Raw genomic sequence first — 18,747 nt, forward strand, 5'->3', positions numbered from 1 at the left:
GCCAGAAGTTATATTCCCATCATCACAGTGTTGGATGCAACAACACGGAAAACAATAGGAAAGCGTCTTCTTCAGACGAACCAAGCATGCGCACCTCTGGTTACTATGGCTACAAAGTCACCAAACACAGAAAGATGTCTCTGCATTGTTGCATACATTTGACTGCAGGCTGGTGCATTGATGTAAAAGGGCTGTCTGCAGCGGTAAGTATTGATCAAAACATCTACTTCTACTACATGTTCAGTCAACATGACCAAACTAGCTCTATGTTTACCAGTGGTGGAAAGTAACTATTTGCATTTACTCAAGTAGCTACTGTACTTAAGTACAATTTTGAGGTATTTTTACTCTACAGGAGTATTTCTAATTTTATACCCCACCACAAAATATATTTTTTGACTCCACTGCAATTATTTGAAAACTTTAGTTACTAGTTGTTTTGTAGATTTTCATTATTAGTATTACAAAATATAAATACATTAACCACTTCAGCCCTATATATAGGCTACTTTGGCTATTTGAAGATAGAAAATAGCCAATCTACAAACTCAAAGCCATGCATTGTGAGCTTGTAAATCGGCTATTTTCTATACATTTGGAAACTTGTGAAATGGGACATTCTGCATATGAGTACTTTTACTTTTGGTATTAAGTATATTTTGATGCATATACTTTTGTACTTTTACTCGAGTACATTTTGAATACCGGATTTCATTTGTAACAGAGTATTTCTACATTGTGGTGTTGGTACTTTTCACGTTTTACTTTTAAGTACAAAATGTGAGTATTTCTTCCACCACTGCTTATACAACTTTGAGTTAATAGAGATTTTTCAGTCAACATGATCAAACTATAACTAGGTTTACAAAGCAGCAGTCCTGCCCATAAACTGATTGTAGCCTAGGGAGGCTATATGCTATATGTCCCTTAACCTTTGAATAGTTATGTTCATAATGTGTGGTGATGAGTGGTGTAAAGTAAGTACATTTACTCAAGTACTGTACTGTACTGTACTGTACTGTACTGTACTGTACAATTTTGAGGTATTTTTTACTTTACTGGAGTATTGCCAGTTCTCAGTAGTTTTACTTCTACTCCACTATCTCAGAGGCAAATATTACGTTTACCCCACTACAATTATTTGAAAACTTTAGTTACTAGGACTTTGTAGATTTTGATTATTATTACAAAACATACAGTAACCACTTCAACCACTTCAGCTCACAATACTTTCTACATTTGATACCAATACTTTTGTACTTTTACTCAAGTAAATTTAGAATTCCTGACTTTTACTTGTAACAGAGTATTTCTACATTGCAGTATTGACACTTTTACTTAAGTAACAAATGTGACTACCTTTTCCACCACTGGAGGTGATGACATTTTGTCCTTTCCTTTTCATAGGCTCATTAGAAACAGTGAACATGTATAAAGTGGATCTACCAGTGAACCATGCCCCAGAGGAGGCTGTTGAGCGCCGGCGCGCTGCAGAGGTCGCACGCAAGGCTCGCATCTTCAACACACGGAGCCGTGTGTTGGGCGTGGATCTCAGTGCCCTGGATCAGCAGGTGGAAGAGAAGAAACTACGTGAAAAAGTGGAAAGACAGCGAGAGGATGCTTTTGGTAACATAGGGCAGTTGTTCTCAACCTGTGGGTCGGGACCCCCAGGGGGGTCCCCACATGAGTTTGGGGGGGGGTCCCCAGATGACAGGGAAGTGACAATTTAATTTTACCTTTTTAATACCCCCCCAAATGTAATGGCTCAACACCACATTCCAAGTGCTTATCAGGGTGGGGGGTCCCCAGTTCAAATATGATTATTTGTGGGGGTCTCCAGTTCAAATATGATTATTTTGGCGGGTCACGGCCTGAAAAGGTTGAGAACCACTGACAAAGGGGACATAAAATCAGGATGGGAGATCAATTCATTGAATTGATATTTATAATTCACCACTGTATTTGACATGTTGTTTTACTTTTCCAACCCTGCAGATGAGTTGAGAAGGAGACACGAGGAAGCACTGTTGCAGCAAGAGAGAGATGAGGAGGAGAGGCGAGCAGCGTTGAATAGAGACCTCATTCAGTATCGCACCATTCATCAGCGCGTGGAGGACTCCCGTGATGCTGATCTCATATGTGACCTGAAGGGGGCGTTCAGACCCACCATTCCAGAGGCAGAGCTGGGACCTGCCAGTATGCAGGTCTTCCAGGTGGGCCTCGTGTGATGGGCAAAATGTACATATCAGCGTAGCAGTGGAACTTCACCCAATGTCCAACAGCGAATGGTTGAATAGATCATTCTTCAGTCCTACCGGCTTTATTTCTTTGTTTATTAGGGTGAGGACATTGGAGAGAAAGAGAAGAAGAGAATGCAAACGGGGAACACAGAAAGAGAGCTGCGTGGGCAGAAGGAAGTCGATGAGAAAAGGCGTGTGGAGGACAAACACAAAGGTGAAGGCACATGTGCAGACAAGCATGCACGCACCACACACGCACACACACACACACACACACACACGCATGCACGGCACGCACGCACGCACGCACGCATGCATGCATGCACGCACGCACGCACGCCTGCATGCACACACACACACACACACACACACACACACACACACACACACACACACACACACACACACACACACACACACACACACACACACACACACACACACACACAGTACACAACGAGGGATTACTGTTGGTCTGACATACAGTATAGCCCCTGTAAATCATATACATGCTTCATGCACTCATACACAAACAATCACACACTCCTCCTACACGCAGCCCTTATCCCGGGGTGACGTTGATGGATGCTCATCTTAAAGGGCCGTTATGTGTGTGAGAGTATGTTGTTGGAGGGTGCATTCCATGGGTGATGGATGTGGGTGTGCAAAGTATGCAGAAGATGACTTCTAGTGTGTGTGTGTGTGTGTGTGTGTGTGTGTGTGTGTGTGTGTGTGTGTGTGTGTGTGTTTGTTTCAGAGGTGCTTATAGGAAAAGGGATGGTACATCAGGATCTGAGGATGGTTCAGTTGGATGCTCTGGAGGCCGAGTGTAATAAAGCTGCTCGCATCGCACTCAACAACTACAATCATGCTCTGGTATTATCATCATGTACACACACATACACACACACACACACACACACACACACACACACACACACACACACACACACACACACACACACACACACACACACACACACACACACACACACACACACACACACACACACACACACACACATGCACCACCTGCCAAGAATCCTCAAGGCAAAAACCCAGTGAGGTGGGATTTTTGGAATTGAAATAACTAATTGAAGATGCCAAACGATGCGTACACTGTCACTGGGGGGAGGGGCATGGCCATCACATTAGTGATGGAAAACTGCTTTAATGTATGCATGGGCCCAGTCTGTGTTTTAAAAGCCCCCATTTAGCTATTCCCTCATTATGCCTGAATGCACTCTTGTTGACATCTCCGGTGGGAGGCGTCGTTATAAATCCTTAAGGTCATGTTATTTTTTCATGTCAATTATGTGGTTCCTCTAATAACCACTCACATGCACCATGCACAAGAAAACACGACTGGCTGAGTGGAACGCTGGTGTCTCAGGAGGACATTCAACACATGGTTGACCCCCCCCCAAGGCAGAACTGACTAACCTCAGATCAGAGCTCAGGTTACCCAACCGTATTCCAAATTCCTAATCAAGGGAATGATCAGTAAAACTGACCGTGGATCAGTGGTCAGGCCTAATCTATCTAAGCTGTTCTCGCCACCAGGCTGCAGAACGAGCAGAAAAGCTGAGAGAGCAGCGTACGAGAGAGGAAGGGGAGGGTCTGGCAGAGATGTGGCACATGGCGACGTCAGACATGCTGACCGAGTGTGCAGAGGCGGCAGAGAGGGAGTCGGGCGGCCCAGGGCGGCCCAGGGTTCTGACAGACAGATGGAGAGGAATGAGCGCCGAGCAGCTGACAGACATCCACAGGGAAAGAGCTGAACAACGACTTGAGAGACAGGCAAGTCATACTCAAGCACACAATGGGACACTGACAATGCAGCTTTCTATAAGCTGCCTATTCAATGTCAAGCCACATTGGGTTTTCCAGGATATTTATACATTTCAACACAAGGTGGTTAAAAAGAGAGATTATTCTAGAAAAGTGTAAGGCTCAGCACAGCACAGCTTGCCACAAAAAAAGTACACGCATTTCATTTTGCCATTTCAGAGCAAGTCAAAAGTTCATCAAATGTTTTTTCTTCTGTTGTTTGTCATTTTTTTAGAAGCAGCTTGAGGCTGAGAAGCTTTTGGATACTGCGTGGGACTTCCAGCGAATGAAGCTGACCAGAGAGGCAGAGGAGGAGGAGATGAGAACAGATGAACTCCAGAGGGAGACGAGGACACAGCTGGACCATTACAACAAGCAGCTGGCTAAAGAACAGCAGACATAGTAAGGAAAGCACACGCAAGCTCATGCATGCTCATGCATACTCATACATACATGCTCATGTATACTCATACAAATATGCATGTTGCAGCCTATAAAGAATAAATGCTTTATAGAGTATTCAGTATGGGATAGCAAACTTTGCTATGAGGACGTGAGATGTAGAATTCAGAACAAGCATACATACTTTATAATAATACATACTTTATAATGTATATAATACATTTTTATTTTTTTGGGGCAGTGAGTGACTATGTACTGTATGTTTCTCTATCTTCCCCAGTCAAGAGTTCCTGAACAAGAAACTCTACACCAACAAACCCACTGCAAACTTCTTCAATCAGTTCAATACCAGCTCTCGCTGACCAGATCAGCACCTCACATTGCCCACTGGCACTCACACAAGTAAATAAATGAAGTCTATTGATTGTTTCACTCAGTATTTATTCCCATCTGGCATCCATACAAAAGGGGTATTCAATTCCTCCAGAGTATTTTTAGGTTGACACATAGCATCGATGTTTGTAAGCGATACGGGATGATACTGATGACAGAAAGGGACTCCTATTTTGGTACAGATTGTTCCAGTTACTTTATTTTGGATCATATATTCAGTTACAGAAGTTGACTCATTATGCAGATACAACAATATTGGCCCCATATGCAGTACAAGTCCACTCAGAAGCTGACCAACAAAACCCCAACCCCACCCACTCCTGTCTTTCTCAATGGCACAAACTGCCCTGTTCCTGGTGTCCTAATGGTGTACCCCACACACCCCACACAGAGGCACAACTCCCTCCGGCAGTGACATACTTTATATATATAACCCTCCGCCCCTACCTCCCCCCTTCCCCGTCTCCATCAATCTTCCCCTCCCACCTAGGCATCACAATTAAAAATCCATCTGCTCTCATGTACTGAAGAAGCTGTTGCTGTGATTCTTTATATGCAACAATTGACTTTTTGATGGATTTTCTTCTTTTTTTTTTTGCGTTTTAACTGTATTTTAAAAAAGGAGGAAACACAACATAGGTGGAAACAAAGGCTAGCGGCCTCAGCTTTCCCCTCAATGCACGAAAAGCAAAGAGCGAGTGGCAGTAGAGTGAGTATCTGCACGCGTACACTCAATCCTTCATTCAAGGTTAACATTTGCTCTGACACTGACAAAACACAGATGTTTAGCAGCAAATAGTCAAGATAGAATATTGGCATATTTCATGTCGTTTATCATTACTGTATGAAAATAGACTTTTAACTTATTTTTTTGTTGTCCTGAGTGTGTCTGTACAACCAACAACAGGGAGCTCACTCAAAGTACAGTTCCTTAAGTGCCACTAGCCCATTAACACAATTACTCTATTCTCAATCTCTAGGATTGTCAATACAGTATATGGTATTTTAGTCTAGTGGCAGACTATTGTTTGAGTAGGGAGTGCAGAGACAGCAACATTGCATACGTATAGCTACTCCCTGTGGTAAGCACAAACTGGCTCACTGCATCCCCATCTCTAATAAATGCACCAGACAAAGACTCCACAGATACTCACTGCACTGCAAAGGTTTACTAGATGGTTACAGACATGAATGCGATCTTAGCTCTCTTTCCAATGTTTCTACTATACTATACTATACTAAAAGACAATAGGAATTAATGCACTTTTTTTAAGTGGGTTTTGCAAACGTCTAAGGATAGATGGGGATTTTTTCTTCTTTTTTAATATATATATTTTTAACTAGGAACTAGCTTTATCTAAAACAGCCAAATCTCACTTTAATTATTTGTCAAATAAGGAAAGTGTGAATAGCATCAATACAAGGAAGGGAAAGACTATTTGAAACGTTTCAAAATGAACGTAATACAAAGTTAAAACCTGCACATTTTTCACATTTTCTTTTTTTTATCATACAAACTGGTTCGGTTAATCAAAACAATCTTTAAGGGCTGTATTTACATTCAATGAAATGCTGAAAGCTCTCACTCCAGGAAAACTTAATCTCTCCAGTATATCTCCAGAATTTCTTTTACTCCTTTAATAATTCCAAAAGGGTTTTTGGCATGTCAATAATACTTCTAACCAGCTCTAACAAATGATACATTCTGTGTTTGATGTAAATATCAACTGCTTGCCTTCAGTGTACAATGACTGCTGTCACATCTTGCATTGATGAGGGCCAGAAAATAATATGTTGCATGTACTTCACCCTCAAATCATCACAGAAACACTGCTCCATTTTGTGACGGGTGAGATGGACAGATATGGGAAGATTGTTCATTAGAGACATTTGTTTAATACACTGTAGAAAGAGACACTGACAAATACAGAAAGCTACACAAAGGTCTCTACACAAAAGAATTACAGTTTCATACCAATAATGACATTACACTTCTGGTGAAAAGGCGACAGAGTAATGACATCAGTCTGTTGCTCTATGCAGACCCAGCAGGCACAGGAACTTATAAGGAGCATGTACAGTACATATCCATAATACTGTCTTATGGCTAATAGATAAATGTAGATGCAGTTATATACACCACGTGCTATTCAGCATTTTCACAGCAAATTCCTTTGATGCATCCAATGTTATTTATAATAAGAAACCTGGCTTCAGTTAGTTGTAGTGATATCTTGATCCATATGAAACGTGTCAGTAAACCTATAGAGGGCATGAAGTACTGAATTACATAAGGGATGTAAAAAAATTATATGAAACGGTTGAAAACATAAATAAACACTGACATAACCAAAAATATGATTTGTATTAAAAAAGTTTCGTAGGAAAAAAATGGCATTGGCAATTACTGTCTTGAGACATCAAATGGCTTTAGACATATAAAATACAAAATAATATAAAATGCATGATCATGAACATTTAAGATTTACAACTTCTCACATCAGCTTGTGCCTCTCTGTCTCCCTCATTAGACTCTCCTAATGCCCCCCTCCACCAATACGCCTCTCCGCAGGACCAGAACCTAATATCCCTCTGATATGTCGATCTCTATGGCATTCTAGCTTTCTTTTTTTTTATAGTTGTGTTTATCATAACATCTCTCCCAATCCAATGTCACCATGATACGGGATAGAGAGAAAGAGAAAAGAGGCAGATAGATGAAAGCCATAATCGGGTATGCTGTAAACTACGAAGAGTAGAGGGGGGGGTGGGGTCTAAGGACATCATAAGGTCAGGGAACGTGTCTCTATCTATTGTCTTTCGTCAGTCAGACTTGTGTCTCATCGTCCACTACTCTGGACACTCCTTTGGTCAGAAAATAGTCGGGGGTCAATCAGATGGCTGCCAGGGGCATCTGAATAGTCAATGTATCGATCTCTTGTTAGTAGTCAAACTATGGATCACAAAGTCAGCAGGGAGCAGGAGCGTATGGGCACGTATGTGTTGACATGTTTTGGTCTGACAGTTCCCAGGGGACGTGGTGTGGAGGTTAATCCAGGATGGCGACTGAGTTGGGCAGGCCATTGTTGGTTGGAGAGACGGTGGTGGGGTTGAGGGGGGAGCTGTCCGGTAAACCCTGCAGTTCCGCGGTCTCGCTAGGGCGGCTGTATTGGCTGACCAGGGACTCGTCTATGTTCAGCTCAGTGGTGATGGCACTGCTGCCCAGGAGGTCCTGGTTGTCCTCGCTGCACAGCTTGCTCCCATCACACAGGGAAGCCTGGCTGGCTGTGTGCTTCTCCTCGTTGTCACTGCAAAGGTACAACAGGAGAGGGGGAGGAGGAGAAAGAGCAAGGTAGAGAGAGAATAAAACGGCAAAGGACAAAAGATCCTATTAATAGGCAACTGATGGCTGCATGAAAAGATAAGTGTCATTCAATGATTTATAGTGAGTCTTTTTGCACACAACTGAAAATACTGCATACAATCTGGAAAATTGAAAACAAATAAAGGATGGTAAATGAGCTTTTTTCTAAAGACAAGACAAATGCGTATTAACTGGACACAAGGCAGTAGCAGGGGAAGCATGCACCAGTAAGCACATCCCAGCATACCTTTCTAGAGATCTGTTAAGCAGGGCGAGGCATTGGTCAGAAGAGGGAAGAGTGTAAGGAACACAAAAGGTTAGAAAAAAACAATGTCAAGGGAATCAGGGTTGATTTAGGAAGTTAAATGATCAATACATATAATATAATGCTCAAGAAATCATATGCTGATGTTGAGATTAGTAATTCTCAATATTTCTTTAATTTCAAGGACCCCCAGTTTGATATGCATTAGGCCAAGTAACCTTTGATATAGTTTTTATCTCTGGGATGTGGGACCCCAATCTACAATGTAAAACTTTCTGTCTTTATTTAACTCTGAGAATGTACAAATGGAACCAAATGGTTTTGTAAGGGTCCATTTGGTTCCATTTGTCTCTGTCTCTCAGAATTACAGATCTGCAACGGTAATGTTTAGTCTCGTGTAGCCAGATGATTAGATATCTCTGCCTACTGATATGTCTGGTGACATCTGCATTCAGTGAATTGGCAAACTGGGTTGAAAAAAATCTGAAATGTAATAGCAGTATCACAGAACTAATGCAAAGACTTTAAAGCGGTCTTTCAAATGGGATGGTATCATGCAGGAATGGTTTTAAAAGTTGTGGGTGTAGGTTTGTTACAGCTAGCTTTCTCTGGCGTCCAATCCCATTCATTGAATTTAGATTTCTCCAGACCTATCAGTAGGCTGTGATCTCTGATCATCTGGCTACGTGAAACCACCTAACTATCAATCATTTACGACCCCCTGGAACCCCTTCAAATACCCCTGGGGGTCCCCGGACCTCAAGTTGAAAGCAAGATGTCTAGAGGACTAGACTGGACAAACCTGTACTCTCCAAAGGTCTCATCCTTCATAGGCCGTGCTTCTGAATCCGTTGGACCCTCTTCTTTATCTTTGACTGAAAGGGAGAATTGGATTGGATTTCATTATCAGTACTTTAATCGCCAAGATCATCTCGGATTTGCACATCTGAGCCACTTCTGGGACAGTCTGTCGATATATGGTACATGATAGCACAATGGCAGCAGTGACGAATAACCATTGGACAATGCTTCAGTAACATATACGTTAGATAAAGGATTTAGTGGCTTAGTTATCTGTAAACAGTAGTGTACATTTTATGTGGCTCAGACGTTTTGTTAAGATCCAGGCTGATTTGTAAAATAATTGGATTATGCTGAATATACATAAACACATGATTTAAAATAGCTCAGTTAAAATTTTGAAATGATTTAATTTATTCATTGCTATGAAAAGTCTATTACCGATTATTATGGTGGCATTTCGTCATGGATTCAACAGGATTTGCCATGTCCTTTCTTCCTTCTTTAGAAGGAGATGTTGAAAAAGATATATATTTGGACTGCTTGTTGTTTCTATATCCTCAACCCATCAATACCACATAAAACATAACATTTATATTCCCACAGAAAGCCAGGGCAAGTATTTGGAGTGTGCCTCTAGTCTACAGGGATCACCTTGGCATTAAGCAGAGCATACAGTATCCTTTCTTAATTCCACTTACAGTATTTCCATTAAAAGCCTGGTTGCTTGCTGTAGCTTATTCTTCTGATGGCTCAGATCCTGTTCCCATTTAGATGTCATTTTCAATAACAGTTATATAGCTCTAGAGTCTAGACAATTCAACGTCCTCAGCATAGCTTCTATTCATTTCCTGGAAGGGAACTGTCTGAGTGGACTTACTGTAGTCAGCAAGAACAATTGAGTTGAAACAACTCAAAGTGAGAGATCCCTTACAGTAAGTAACACCCTTGCATGTGCTGCACATGCCATTTGCCACACATTTTAACTGCGTTCCCAGGTGACCAATATAGAAATAAGACTGACCGTGTAGAAGTGCTAACACTCATAACTCAACCTTAGCATAGCTTAATCCTGTCAATTCATTTATGTTCAGGTTTTCATATTATCCCCTGTAGATCCAAGCTGACTGGAACCAATTAAGGGTCAGAGTTATGCACTCCACTCAACAGCACAAATAACAAGGCCAATAAGTGAATAAACACAAACACCTTTCTTTTAGGGGCGGCCATAGCTTAGAGGGTAGAGAGGCCGTCTGGTAATCAGAAGGTCACCGGTTTGCCCCCCGGTCTATACGTCAAATGTGCCTGAGCAAGACACGTAAGTGCCCCCCCCCCCCCCCCCCGAGTTCTCATCATAAGCTGAGCAGCCATCACCTGGGTGAAGCTGAAAACTAAATTTCCCCAGCGAAACTAATAAGGTAATTTAAAAAGAAACGATGTGCAAGTAGCCCCAGCACAATTGCCAGTCCAACCAGTGTATACATTGCCCAATCCATCAAAACCAGTTCAAATGTATTTTGCAACCTGCCCCCACAGGCCACAAGTTGAGTAGGACAAGTTGGAACCCTCAGAAACAATTGGAATATGCACAATGATTCCATTGTTTCAGCACCAACAATAAGGCCAACTATAACTATTAATAACTATAACATTAGGTGGCAGACAAGGAACTTCTGTCTGTCTCTCTTCCTTGTTATAAAAGGTGCACCTCTATTACTTTAAATAGGACTAGTAAGTCATTACCGTAGTAAACACCAAAAACGTTCACCAGAAATAAGCAGAAAATATAGAATAGACAAATTGCATGAAAGTGAATTAGAACTCTACTGTGGCCAATATGACTGACATGACATGTGAAATACAAGCACAAACAGTGAGTGAACGTTTCCAGTAGACAGACAAATGAGTTGTAACACTATAAATCAATACGGCGATCAGCATGAGAAGCAGCTCTCAATAACTCAAACATACAGTATAAATCTCTTAGTTTGCCATTTTTCTGGTGTAATAAATTCAAAAAACATACAAATATTTATTTTGGACACTCATCTATAAGAAAAAATACATTTAGAGTGGCCAAAATATATCTGAAATATATTTTTGAAGATACATTTCCAGGGCCAAATATAGTGGCTTATTGCGGTTGTTCATGGCCACTATGACCAAAGGCCTTTGATACATACTATGGTTGGCTGTTGAGAACGATGTTGTATTCTCACCACAAGTGGGAGAGACTTACCTGAATACTTTCCACCTTTGCTTCTCTTGATAAAGCAGAGGATGAGCAATATCAGCAGTAGCAGCACGATGGCGCTCACAAGCCCAATAAACCAGCCCTCTGTGGCAAAGCTTGTGCTCTCCATTACTCCTTCAGACAGGGAGAATGGGAGATTGAGGGCAGAATGAAGAAAGAGAAAAAGTGAGAACATTGAAAACGGAGGCATGGGAGAGGAGACGGGATGAAAGCACAGGAGGGGATGAGGGGATGAAAGAGAGGATGAAAGGAAGAGAAAGGAGATTAAAAAGAGAGCAGAAGAAAAGAAAGAGCGTGCAGGGTGTCTCTAAACCACAGAGACATTCTGTCAGAGACTGTAGATGTTACACAAGGGAACCAGGGGAATACGGCGCGATGCCCCAAACAAACAGTACTAATAGATCATTTCATACGGCTCGCCAAGCCCTCTTTTCATCTGGGTCTTTGAAAGCACTTCACAGGCATCACAGGCCGCCTTGAGACACTTTGTAGGATCCAAGTCTTTATGTTGGAATGCGTGACGCCCAGAGGAGAGGGAGAAAAAAGGGATGAACTGGGGCATCGGGTCCTACCTGTCCCACTGGTCGTGATGTCAGTCTCCCAGAAGAGGCTGCTGCTGTGGGTGAAGCGTAGGTGGTAATCAGAGCCAGGAGATAGGCCCTTCAGCTCGTAGAAAGACTGCGAGGAGTTCACAGTCTCCGACTGCTTCCATTTACCGTTGCCTGCATGAAGGAGAACAGACATTTTGTTTTTCTTTGTGGTTCAGAATCAGTACCACAATGTCTGTATCCAAAACATGTACAGTTTACTACAGGCCGGGTGAATGAAATGAGGTTTTCCATATACAGTATATCGTCGCTACAAACCTTGTATCTCCTCGCTCACAACTATTTTTGAAAGATTTTGAAAAATGTAATCTATGACAAAGGCCAAAATAGGGACACCAGGTTGAAAGTGTTTAGGTCTGTCTGTGGGTTTTATGAATATTTATCCAATGATAAGTATTAACAAGAGCCTAAAGTGACTAAAAATAATAACTAGATTGGATCCACAGGTTTGCCTGTATGTTTCGGACATACAAGGTTTCTGCCTGACAGCGATAACATGCACATTTTGGGCTCCCTATATACAGTACCTTTCTTGTTGAGGTAGTGAATCTGGAAGACAAGGTTCCTGTGCCTCTCGTTGGTCACCCAGCTGAAATTGACTGACTTTTCTCCAACAGATAGGCCGAAGTTGTCAGGGGGAGCTGAAATGGGTTTCAGACACTCAAACTCACATTCATAACTCGCATGAAAAAATGGTCACACATTTTCATACACTATGATGCTAATGAACACGCTAGCCTGCAGTTGTACCTCCTTCCAGAATGGTGGCGCCCTCCCTCATTATGGACTCTCCGTCCCCAGCGCCAGTGCGCCCACTTAGGTAGAAGCGGTATCGGCTGTGTGGGTCCAGGCCCGTCAGGGTGCGGTGTGTGATCTTCGGGTCACTGATTTCCACCACCTGCATTGTGTTGTCATCGCTGTCCACGACTGACCACCACACAATCACAGAACGCATCACTCAATCACTGCCTGCTCTCTAACACAACCTTCTGGGTGTGTGACATGCAACTGACTGATAATGACCATTAGCAAGCTCTGGTATTGACTTTCCTCAGCGCTATCGATCATGTGGAGAATGCATTGTCTTATGCCCTCTACTGACATCTACTTTCTATTGTCCTTTATAATGCATGGAAAGAAGCACTTTAGCAAACAGCGAGATTGATGCGTGCTGTGGGCCTATGTTATGTAAATGTATTTGTAATTGATGGAAGGTGTTCAGGCGTAAATGGTACCCATGAATTGCAGCAGATATCCTATGAGAATTCCATTGGGTTCGGCAGGTGGAGACCAGCGGACAGTTATCTCTTCCTCTCCTGGGCTATCCAGGACCAGGGACATGGGAGGACCAGGCGCTAGCAACAAGACAGTCAAGGCTTGATTACAACAGTACATTTCACTTTGTAAATAATGCACTTTGCCATACATTCTTCGGTCCATGAATGCTTTCTACACCTCAATTGCACCATACTATTTATCCCTACCATCCTTTCACCCCTTCCCTGTTCACTTCTGAACCTCCCTTTTTTGTCACTGAATATCAGTGTCACTTCCTCTATTGCTACACTGTTGCGAGAGTAACCCCTCTGTATAAAAAAGGAAGCAAATTACATCCCGGCAACTACCGCCCTGTTTCCATCCTTTGTTCCATCTCAAAGGTTATAGAGGTTAATATATGAGAAGATTGATAGTTATCTGGCAAAACGCAAACTTCTATTCAAATTCCAATCTGTCTTCAGATGATCTCATTCCCCTGACACAAACACCACCCCCACACACATAAGGTACACACCACCACCACCAAAATAGGTCATTCTCCTTTCTATTTCTCACCTCCCTCCTCAGTGTGGAAGGACAGTGGCTCTGATTTTGGTCCCTCTCCCTTGCCGTTGAATACAGTGACAGACAGAGCGTAGTGGGAGTACGGCTTAAGACCACTGATGACCCGCTTCTCCTCGTTAGGCGCTGTCTCCATCACCACCGTGGTTTCTGGCTCCCTGGACCTTCTGCCTCGGTGATGGCCCGTGGAACCAAACCTGGTCAAGTGGATCTGGAACGGGGGAGACAGCCAGGGGAAGTTGTTAAAGAGGAAACCGTTCAAACAACTTGGTTTGCACTTCCCCTCATTATGTTTGAAGGAAATAAATCCAGCTTCATATTGGCTTTCTAGATTATGCCTGAACTGCATGTATTCTTTATTTATGGCATTTTGTTAAAGCTTCATAGATCTTAACTCGCCATAAAAATTGCGTGGTTTTAATATAGTTAGTATAGTAAGTATATAGTAACAAAAGGGTATAGCTGATTTGAGGGTGTTAATGAAAGATAATTACACCTGCTTGGGATAAGCAACTATCTTCAGTCTCATCATAATATTTATTAATAATAGGTTGTCTAATCAAATTTCTGATCTACAGTTCCTCCACCGGCAACAGAGTATGTCTTATTCATGAAGACGGATGTGTTAGGCCAAAGAATAGAATAGATACAAGAAGCGTACCTTGTATCCCAGCAGGAGTCCTCTGACTGTCTCCCTGTCCACTGGGGCCCAGGTCACCCTGATGGCCGTGCTGTTCAGCAGCGCCACTCCCACATCCATAGGAGCCTCTTGGGGGTCTGAGAGAGAGGAAGCGAGAGAAGGAGAGTGGATGAGGAGAGACAGTGACGTGTTGTGAAGGGATCCAGAGAGATAAGGTCTGAATCTTCCAAAAGTCTCTTAGTTGATTAATAAAAGACAACTTTAGCGACTGTTAGCTAGATCAGTGAAAATGTTTCCAGACCTTTTCCATAAGGCATTCCTTTCTCTTTTTTCTTGCCAATATTTCTCCTAATTTTATTCATTATTTATGTTAACTTGTGATTTACACACACAACTTGTGTAGTCTTGTCCCTGCTGACCCCCCACTGGTTGGGTTTCAGACTGGATGGTCCTAGGGGTGGTATTGAAACCACATGCCTCGTCCGATACACATGGAATCGTCGGCCGTTTCTTTTCACCTGCTAGTGAGGAGCCATGCCAAGAAACACCCTATTCCTCAAAGTTGAACACCTCGGCAGACAGGTGCTCTTCACCAACCTATAGGAGTTGCTGGTGCCGTGACAAAGATTGCCCTCCCCGTCCAGCTTCCCTCCCACGAACGTGGCCAATTACGCTCGTATGGGCATGAACTTTACCCATGTCCCACCCAAGTGTCCCAAGAGATATTCTGGTGGTAGATTTCTTTACCATCCTCCCCAGAGTAGCCAATGACGGGGTCTGGCTCCGGTCCCTCTCCTTTCTCATTGATAGCCTGAACTTTGATCTCAAAGGCAGAGTAGTTGCCAACGTCAGTGACAACAAAAGGACGTGTAGTGGTGTAGTTCATGTGCCAGGTTGGTCCGCTGCCCATCACTCGCCTCCACAGCACCCTGTACTGGAATTCCGGTCCATTGAAGCTACGTTTGTCCATTTCCTGGAGTGACAGGGATGAGAGCCAATCACAAACAAGACACTTCCAGAAGATAGAAAGAAATTATCTGTGGGAAAAAAAGGTGCAATAAATAGGCGTACAGTACCTCCCAGGAGATGACCAGAGAGTCGGGGTCAGTGGACTCACTCCTTACATCCTCTGGGTTGTTGTCTGGTGCTGAGGACGAATCAGAGGTTAACACATTATGTATTAGCTATAAGTTTAAGTTATGAAATAAGTAAGCCATTATAAGTTGAATTAATTGCTATTGACTTATAACATTGCTATAACTATGGGTGTTGTAGCATGAGTCTTTATGGATCTATTACAAAAGAATACTGAATAAACAGAACAATGCATTTTTTAGAATTACCTTATAATTGTGAACAAACCTTAAATACTTAAGGAATGCTTACACAATAACACTGTAAGAGCTATTTCACTGGTACAGTATATAAGGCTGTAACAACCTGCAACATGATGTCCGGTGCAAACAACTACAATTCCATACTACTTACATTTTACAGGCACAAGAGTTTTACAATATATAAGAGTTTTTCATTAAATACATACAAAACTAGATTAATCATAACAATAAATACAAAAGCTGTGACCCTAACCTTCAGCGGGTGTGTTGTGGAGGTCAGAGGGCTTGCTGGGGTCACTCTGACCCACATCATTGACAGCAATCACCCGGAAACGATAAGACACGTAGGGCAGCAGTGGGAGGTTAGTGCTCGCCTTATTTCCACCTACTCTCTTAAGTTCCTCCCATCCCCTGTGCTTGGTACCCTGGTCTTCAAACTCTACCACATACTCTGGGGAGGGAGGGAGAGAGAGAGAGAGAGAGAGAGAGAGAGAGATTCAACACAAGAGGTAAATATCAATGGAATGGAATGGAAACGTGAATAAATGCTCAGCAGAGATAAAGGCGTATTGAGACCATTTCAGCTGTGTAGGAAGAATCTGTCAGAGTAATGAAAACAGAGCAGCCTTTCATCTTCCCAGAGGGTGATAGATGATACAAGACTAGTACTGGGAGTAGCTAGCCAGAAGCCAGGATGAAATGCTGTGTTAATGTTTGTCTGCTGTGTGTGTGCGTGTGTGTGTGTGCGTGTGTGTGTGTGTGTGTGTGTGTGTGTGTGTGTGTGTGTGTGTGTGTGTGTGTGTGTGTGTGTGTGTGTGTGTGTGTGTGTGTGTGTGTGTGTGTGTGTGTGTGTGTGTGTGTGTGTGTGTGTGTGTGTGTGTGTGTGTGTGTGTGTGTGTGTGTGTGTGTGTGTGTGTGTGTGTGTGTGTGTCATGTGCGTGGGTGCGTGCATACCTATGACAGGGCTGTTGTGGTCATCTCCAGGGGTCCAGCTGAGTGTTACAGCACGATGTTTATGATCAGAGATCTGCAGGAGGCCAGGGGGGTCTGGGCGATCTGAGGGGGGCAACAAACATTATGTATAAGAACAAAGGCGAGCCGAGTGCTTCTTAGAGTTCACTGGGTGACGACTCCAGTACAGGTGGTGATGAGGTGTTCACGGAAGTCAAAACAGGAACATAGAACATTAAGTATACATTATGTATACTTTATCAACTTCAGGGCGCCGCCCTGATTGTCACGAGACGAACAAATTTGTGTACACATCGACAGACAGACAGACAGACAGACAGACAGACAGACAGACAGACAGACAGACAGACAGACAGACAGACAGACAGACAGACAGACAGACAGACAGACAGACAGACAGACAGACAGACAGACAGGCAGACAGACAGACAGACAGGGTGACTACAATTCAGCTCCCACATGTAATGTTGGGCCCTAATTAACTATTTGCGAACATTTTAGGTTGGCTTATGATTTTAAAACTATTCCTTACTGAGTTATATATTTATATGTTCATGTTCACATTGTCAGTTTTAGACACTAATTAGGTAATTAGCTAAATAATGTACGTTCAGATGGTTCTGACGTTCTTACCGACTAAAGTGATGGAGCCACTGGCCGAAGCCTCGTCCAGCTCTGTGATGACCTCACAGGTGTATATGCCTTCATCCTCAGGCTGCACATTGGCCACGATTAGATCTGGACCTTTCATTGTATACCTGGAATAGCATAGCAATGGTCATCATCCTCATCACCACCACCACCATCATCATCATCATCATCATCATCATCATCATTACAGTATAGTTCTTGTCATTATCATCTACTTCATCATTGTCATCATAGATCATGTCATTATTATCATCATCGTCATCATGGTTCTTGTCATTATCATTATTATCATTATAGTTACCGGTGACGACAGAATCAGAGTACATTTTATTGTCACGTCATAGGTTTACAGGTGCAAAACAGTGGGTGAAATTAGTTTTTGTGCAAGCTCCATTGTTTTTGTTATTTCCATGAGAGAAATGGAAAAAGACAGGGCCGTTCAGGCCGTGGTCACCATTCAGAACATGTGCCCGTTCTGGAGATCCGCTCGACTTCACACTTGACACTGCACTTCCTCGTGTCCTCAGCAATACACCCGTCAAGTGTGAAGTCAATCGGATGAATGGTTCTCAAAATATGCGAATGGGAGGACATTCAAACATACATACAGAAATTCCTGGAATTGATAGATTATACAGTAGAAAATGTTATCACTTTGCGCTGACAGCCCAATAACCCCCCGGCAATGGTGGGTTTCAGTATGTGCAACTTGAACTTTATAAAGATTGTCATTATCATCATCATCATTATCTTCATCATCATTGCAGTTATTGTCAGTATCATCATAATCGTCATAATCCCCATCATTATCATCCTCATCCTGCCCTTCTCCTCCATAGCATCAGTAGAATCAGGCCTTACTTGTCATCCAGACTGGACTGGAAGATTTTCTGTAGATTCTTCCTCCACTGCAGGAGTGGAGCCTGGAGTTTAGGGTCCACCACAGCCAGGCAAGTGAAGATGGCCGTCTCCCCAGGCAGCACGTTCAGAGCTTGAGGAGGAGAGATAATCACTGTCCTGTCTGTGGGGGAGAGAGAGAGAGAGAGAGAGAGAGAGAGAGAGAGAGAGAGAGAGAGAGAGAGAGAGAGAGAGAGAGGAGCAAATAAAAGTCATGGTGAAAATAAGCTCAGTGTGTGTGTGTGTGTGTGTGT

General features: G+C 42.8%; 2 protein-coding genes across 2 annotated transcripts in view; one reads left to right on the forward strand and one right to left on the reverse strand.

The window, feature by feature from the left end:
• The first annotated feature begins 187 nt into the window (after positions 1–187).
• On the forward strand, positions 188–4,870 carry ribc1 (RIB43A domain with coiled-coils 1). The gene is made up of 8 exons (XM_080443805.1): positions 188–203; positions 1,408–1,626; positions 1,996–2,213; positions 2,340–2,454; positions 2,998–3,116; positions 3,804–4,040; positions 4,306–4,472; positions 4,753–4,870. The coding sequence occupies exons 2-8, from the start codon at positions 1,428–1,430 to the stop codon at positions 4,832–4,834; spliced, it is 1,137 nt and encodes a 378-aa protein (XP_080299931.1). The 5' UTR covers positions 188–203; positions 1,408–1,427; the 3' UTR covers positions 4,835–4,870.
• Positions 4,871–5,463: 593 nt separating this feature from the next.
• Positions 5,464–18,747, reverse strand: part of l1cama (L1 cell adhesion molecule, paralog a) — a 56,275-nt gene continuing 42,991 nt past the window's right edge. The window contains exons 14-28 of the mRNA XM_080444883.1: positions 18,458–18,617; positions 17,579–17,703; positions 16,928–17,029; positions 16,227–16,424; positions 15,713–15,783; positions 15,384–15,609; positions 14,658–14,773; positions 13,991–14,207; positions 13,393–13,512; positions 12,908–13,084; positions 12,685–12,798; positions 12,122–12,271; positions 11,535–11,663; positions 9,297–9,369; positions 5,464–8,173 (exon numbers count right to left, since the gene is read on the reverse strand). Of these exons, the coding sequence (XP_080301009.1) occupies positions 7,915–8,173; positions 9,297–9,369; positions 11,535–11,663; positions 12,122–12,271; positions 12,685–12,798; positions 12,908–13,084; positions 13,393–13,512; positions 13,991–14,207; positions 14,658–14,773; positions 15,384–15,609; positions 15,713–15,783; positions 16,227–16,424; positions 16,928–17,029; positions 17,579–17,703; positions 18,458–18,617 (2,237 nt within the window). The 3' untranslated portion in view covers positions 5,464–7,914. The remainder of the gene's footprint in view (positions 8,174–9,296; positions 9,370–11,534; positions 11,664–12,121; positions 12,272–12,684; positions 12,799–12,907; positions 13,085–13,392; positions 13,513–13,990; positions 14,208–14,657; positions 14,774–15,383; positions 15,610–15,712; positions 15,784–16,226; positions 16,425–16,927; positions 17,030–17,578; positions 17,704–18,457; positions 18,618–18,747) is intronic.

Source organism: Gymnoscopelus braueri (genome assembly GCF_963280865.1).
Source record: "Gymnoscopelus braueri genome assembly, chromosome: 12".
NCBI lineage: Eukaryota > Metazoa > Chordata > Actinopteri > Myctophiformes > Myctophidae > Gymnoscopelus > Gymnoscopelus braueri.

Bases quoted from the DNA above. Each gene is read 5' to 3' on its own strand.
- ribc1 (XM_080443805.1), top strand. From the start codon at position 1,428: ATGTATAAAGTGGATCTACCAGTGAACCATGCCCCAGAGGAGGCTGTT. The intron at 4,041-4,305 runs GCAAGTCATACT...TCATTTTTTTAG, and splicing joins AACAACGACTTGAGAGACAG to AAGCAGCTTGAGGCTGAGAA. The intron at 4,473-4,752 runs GTAAGGAAAGCA...TATCTTCCCCAG, and splicing joins GCTAAAGAACAGCAGACATA to TCAAGAGTTCCTGAACAAGA.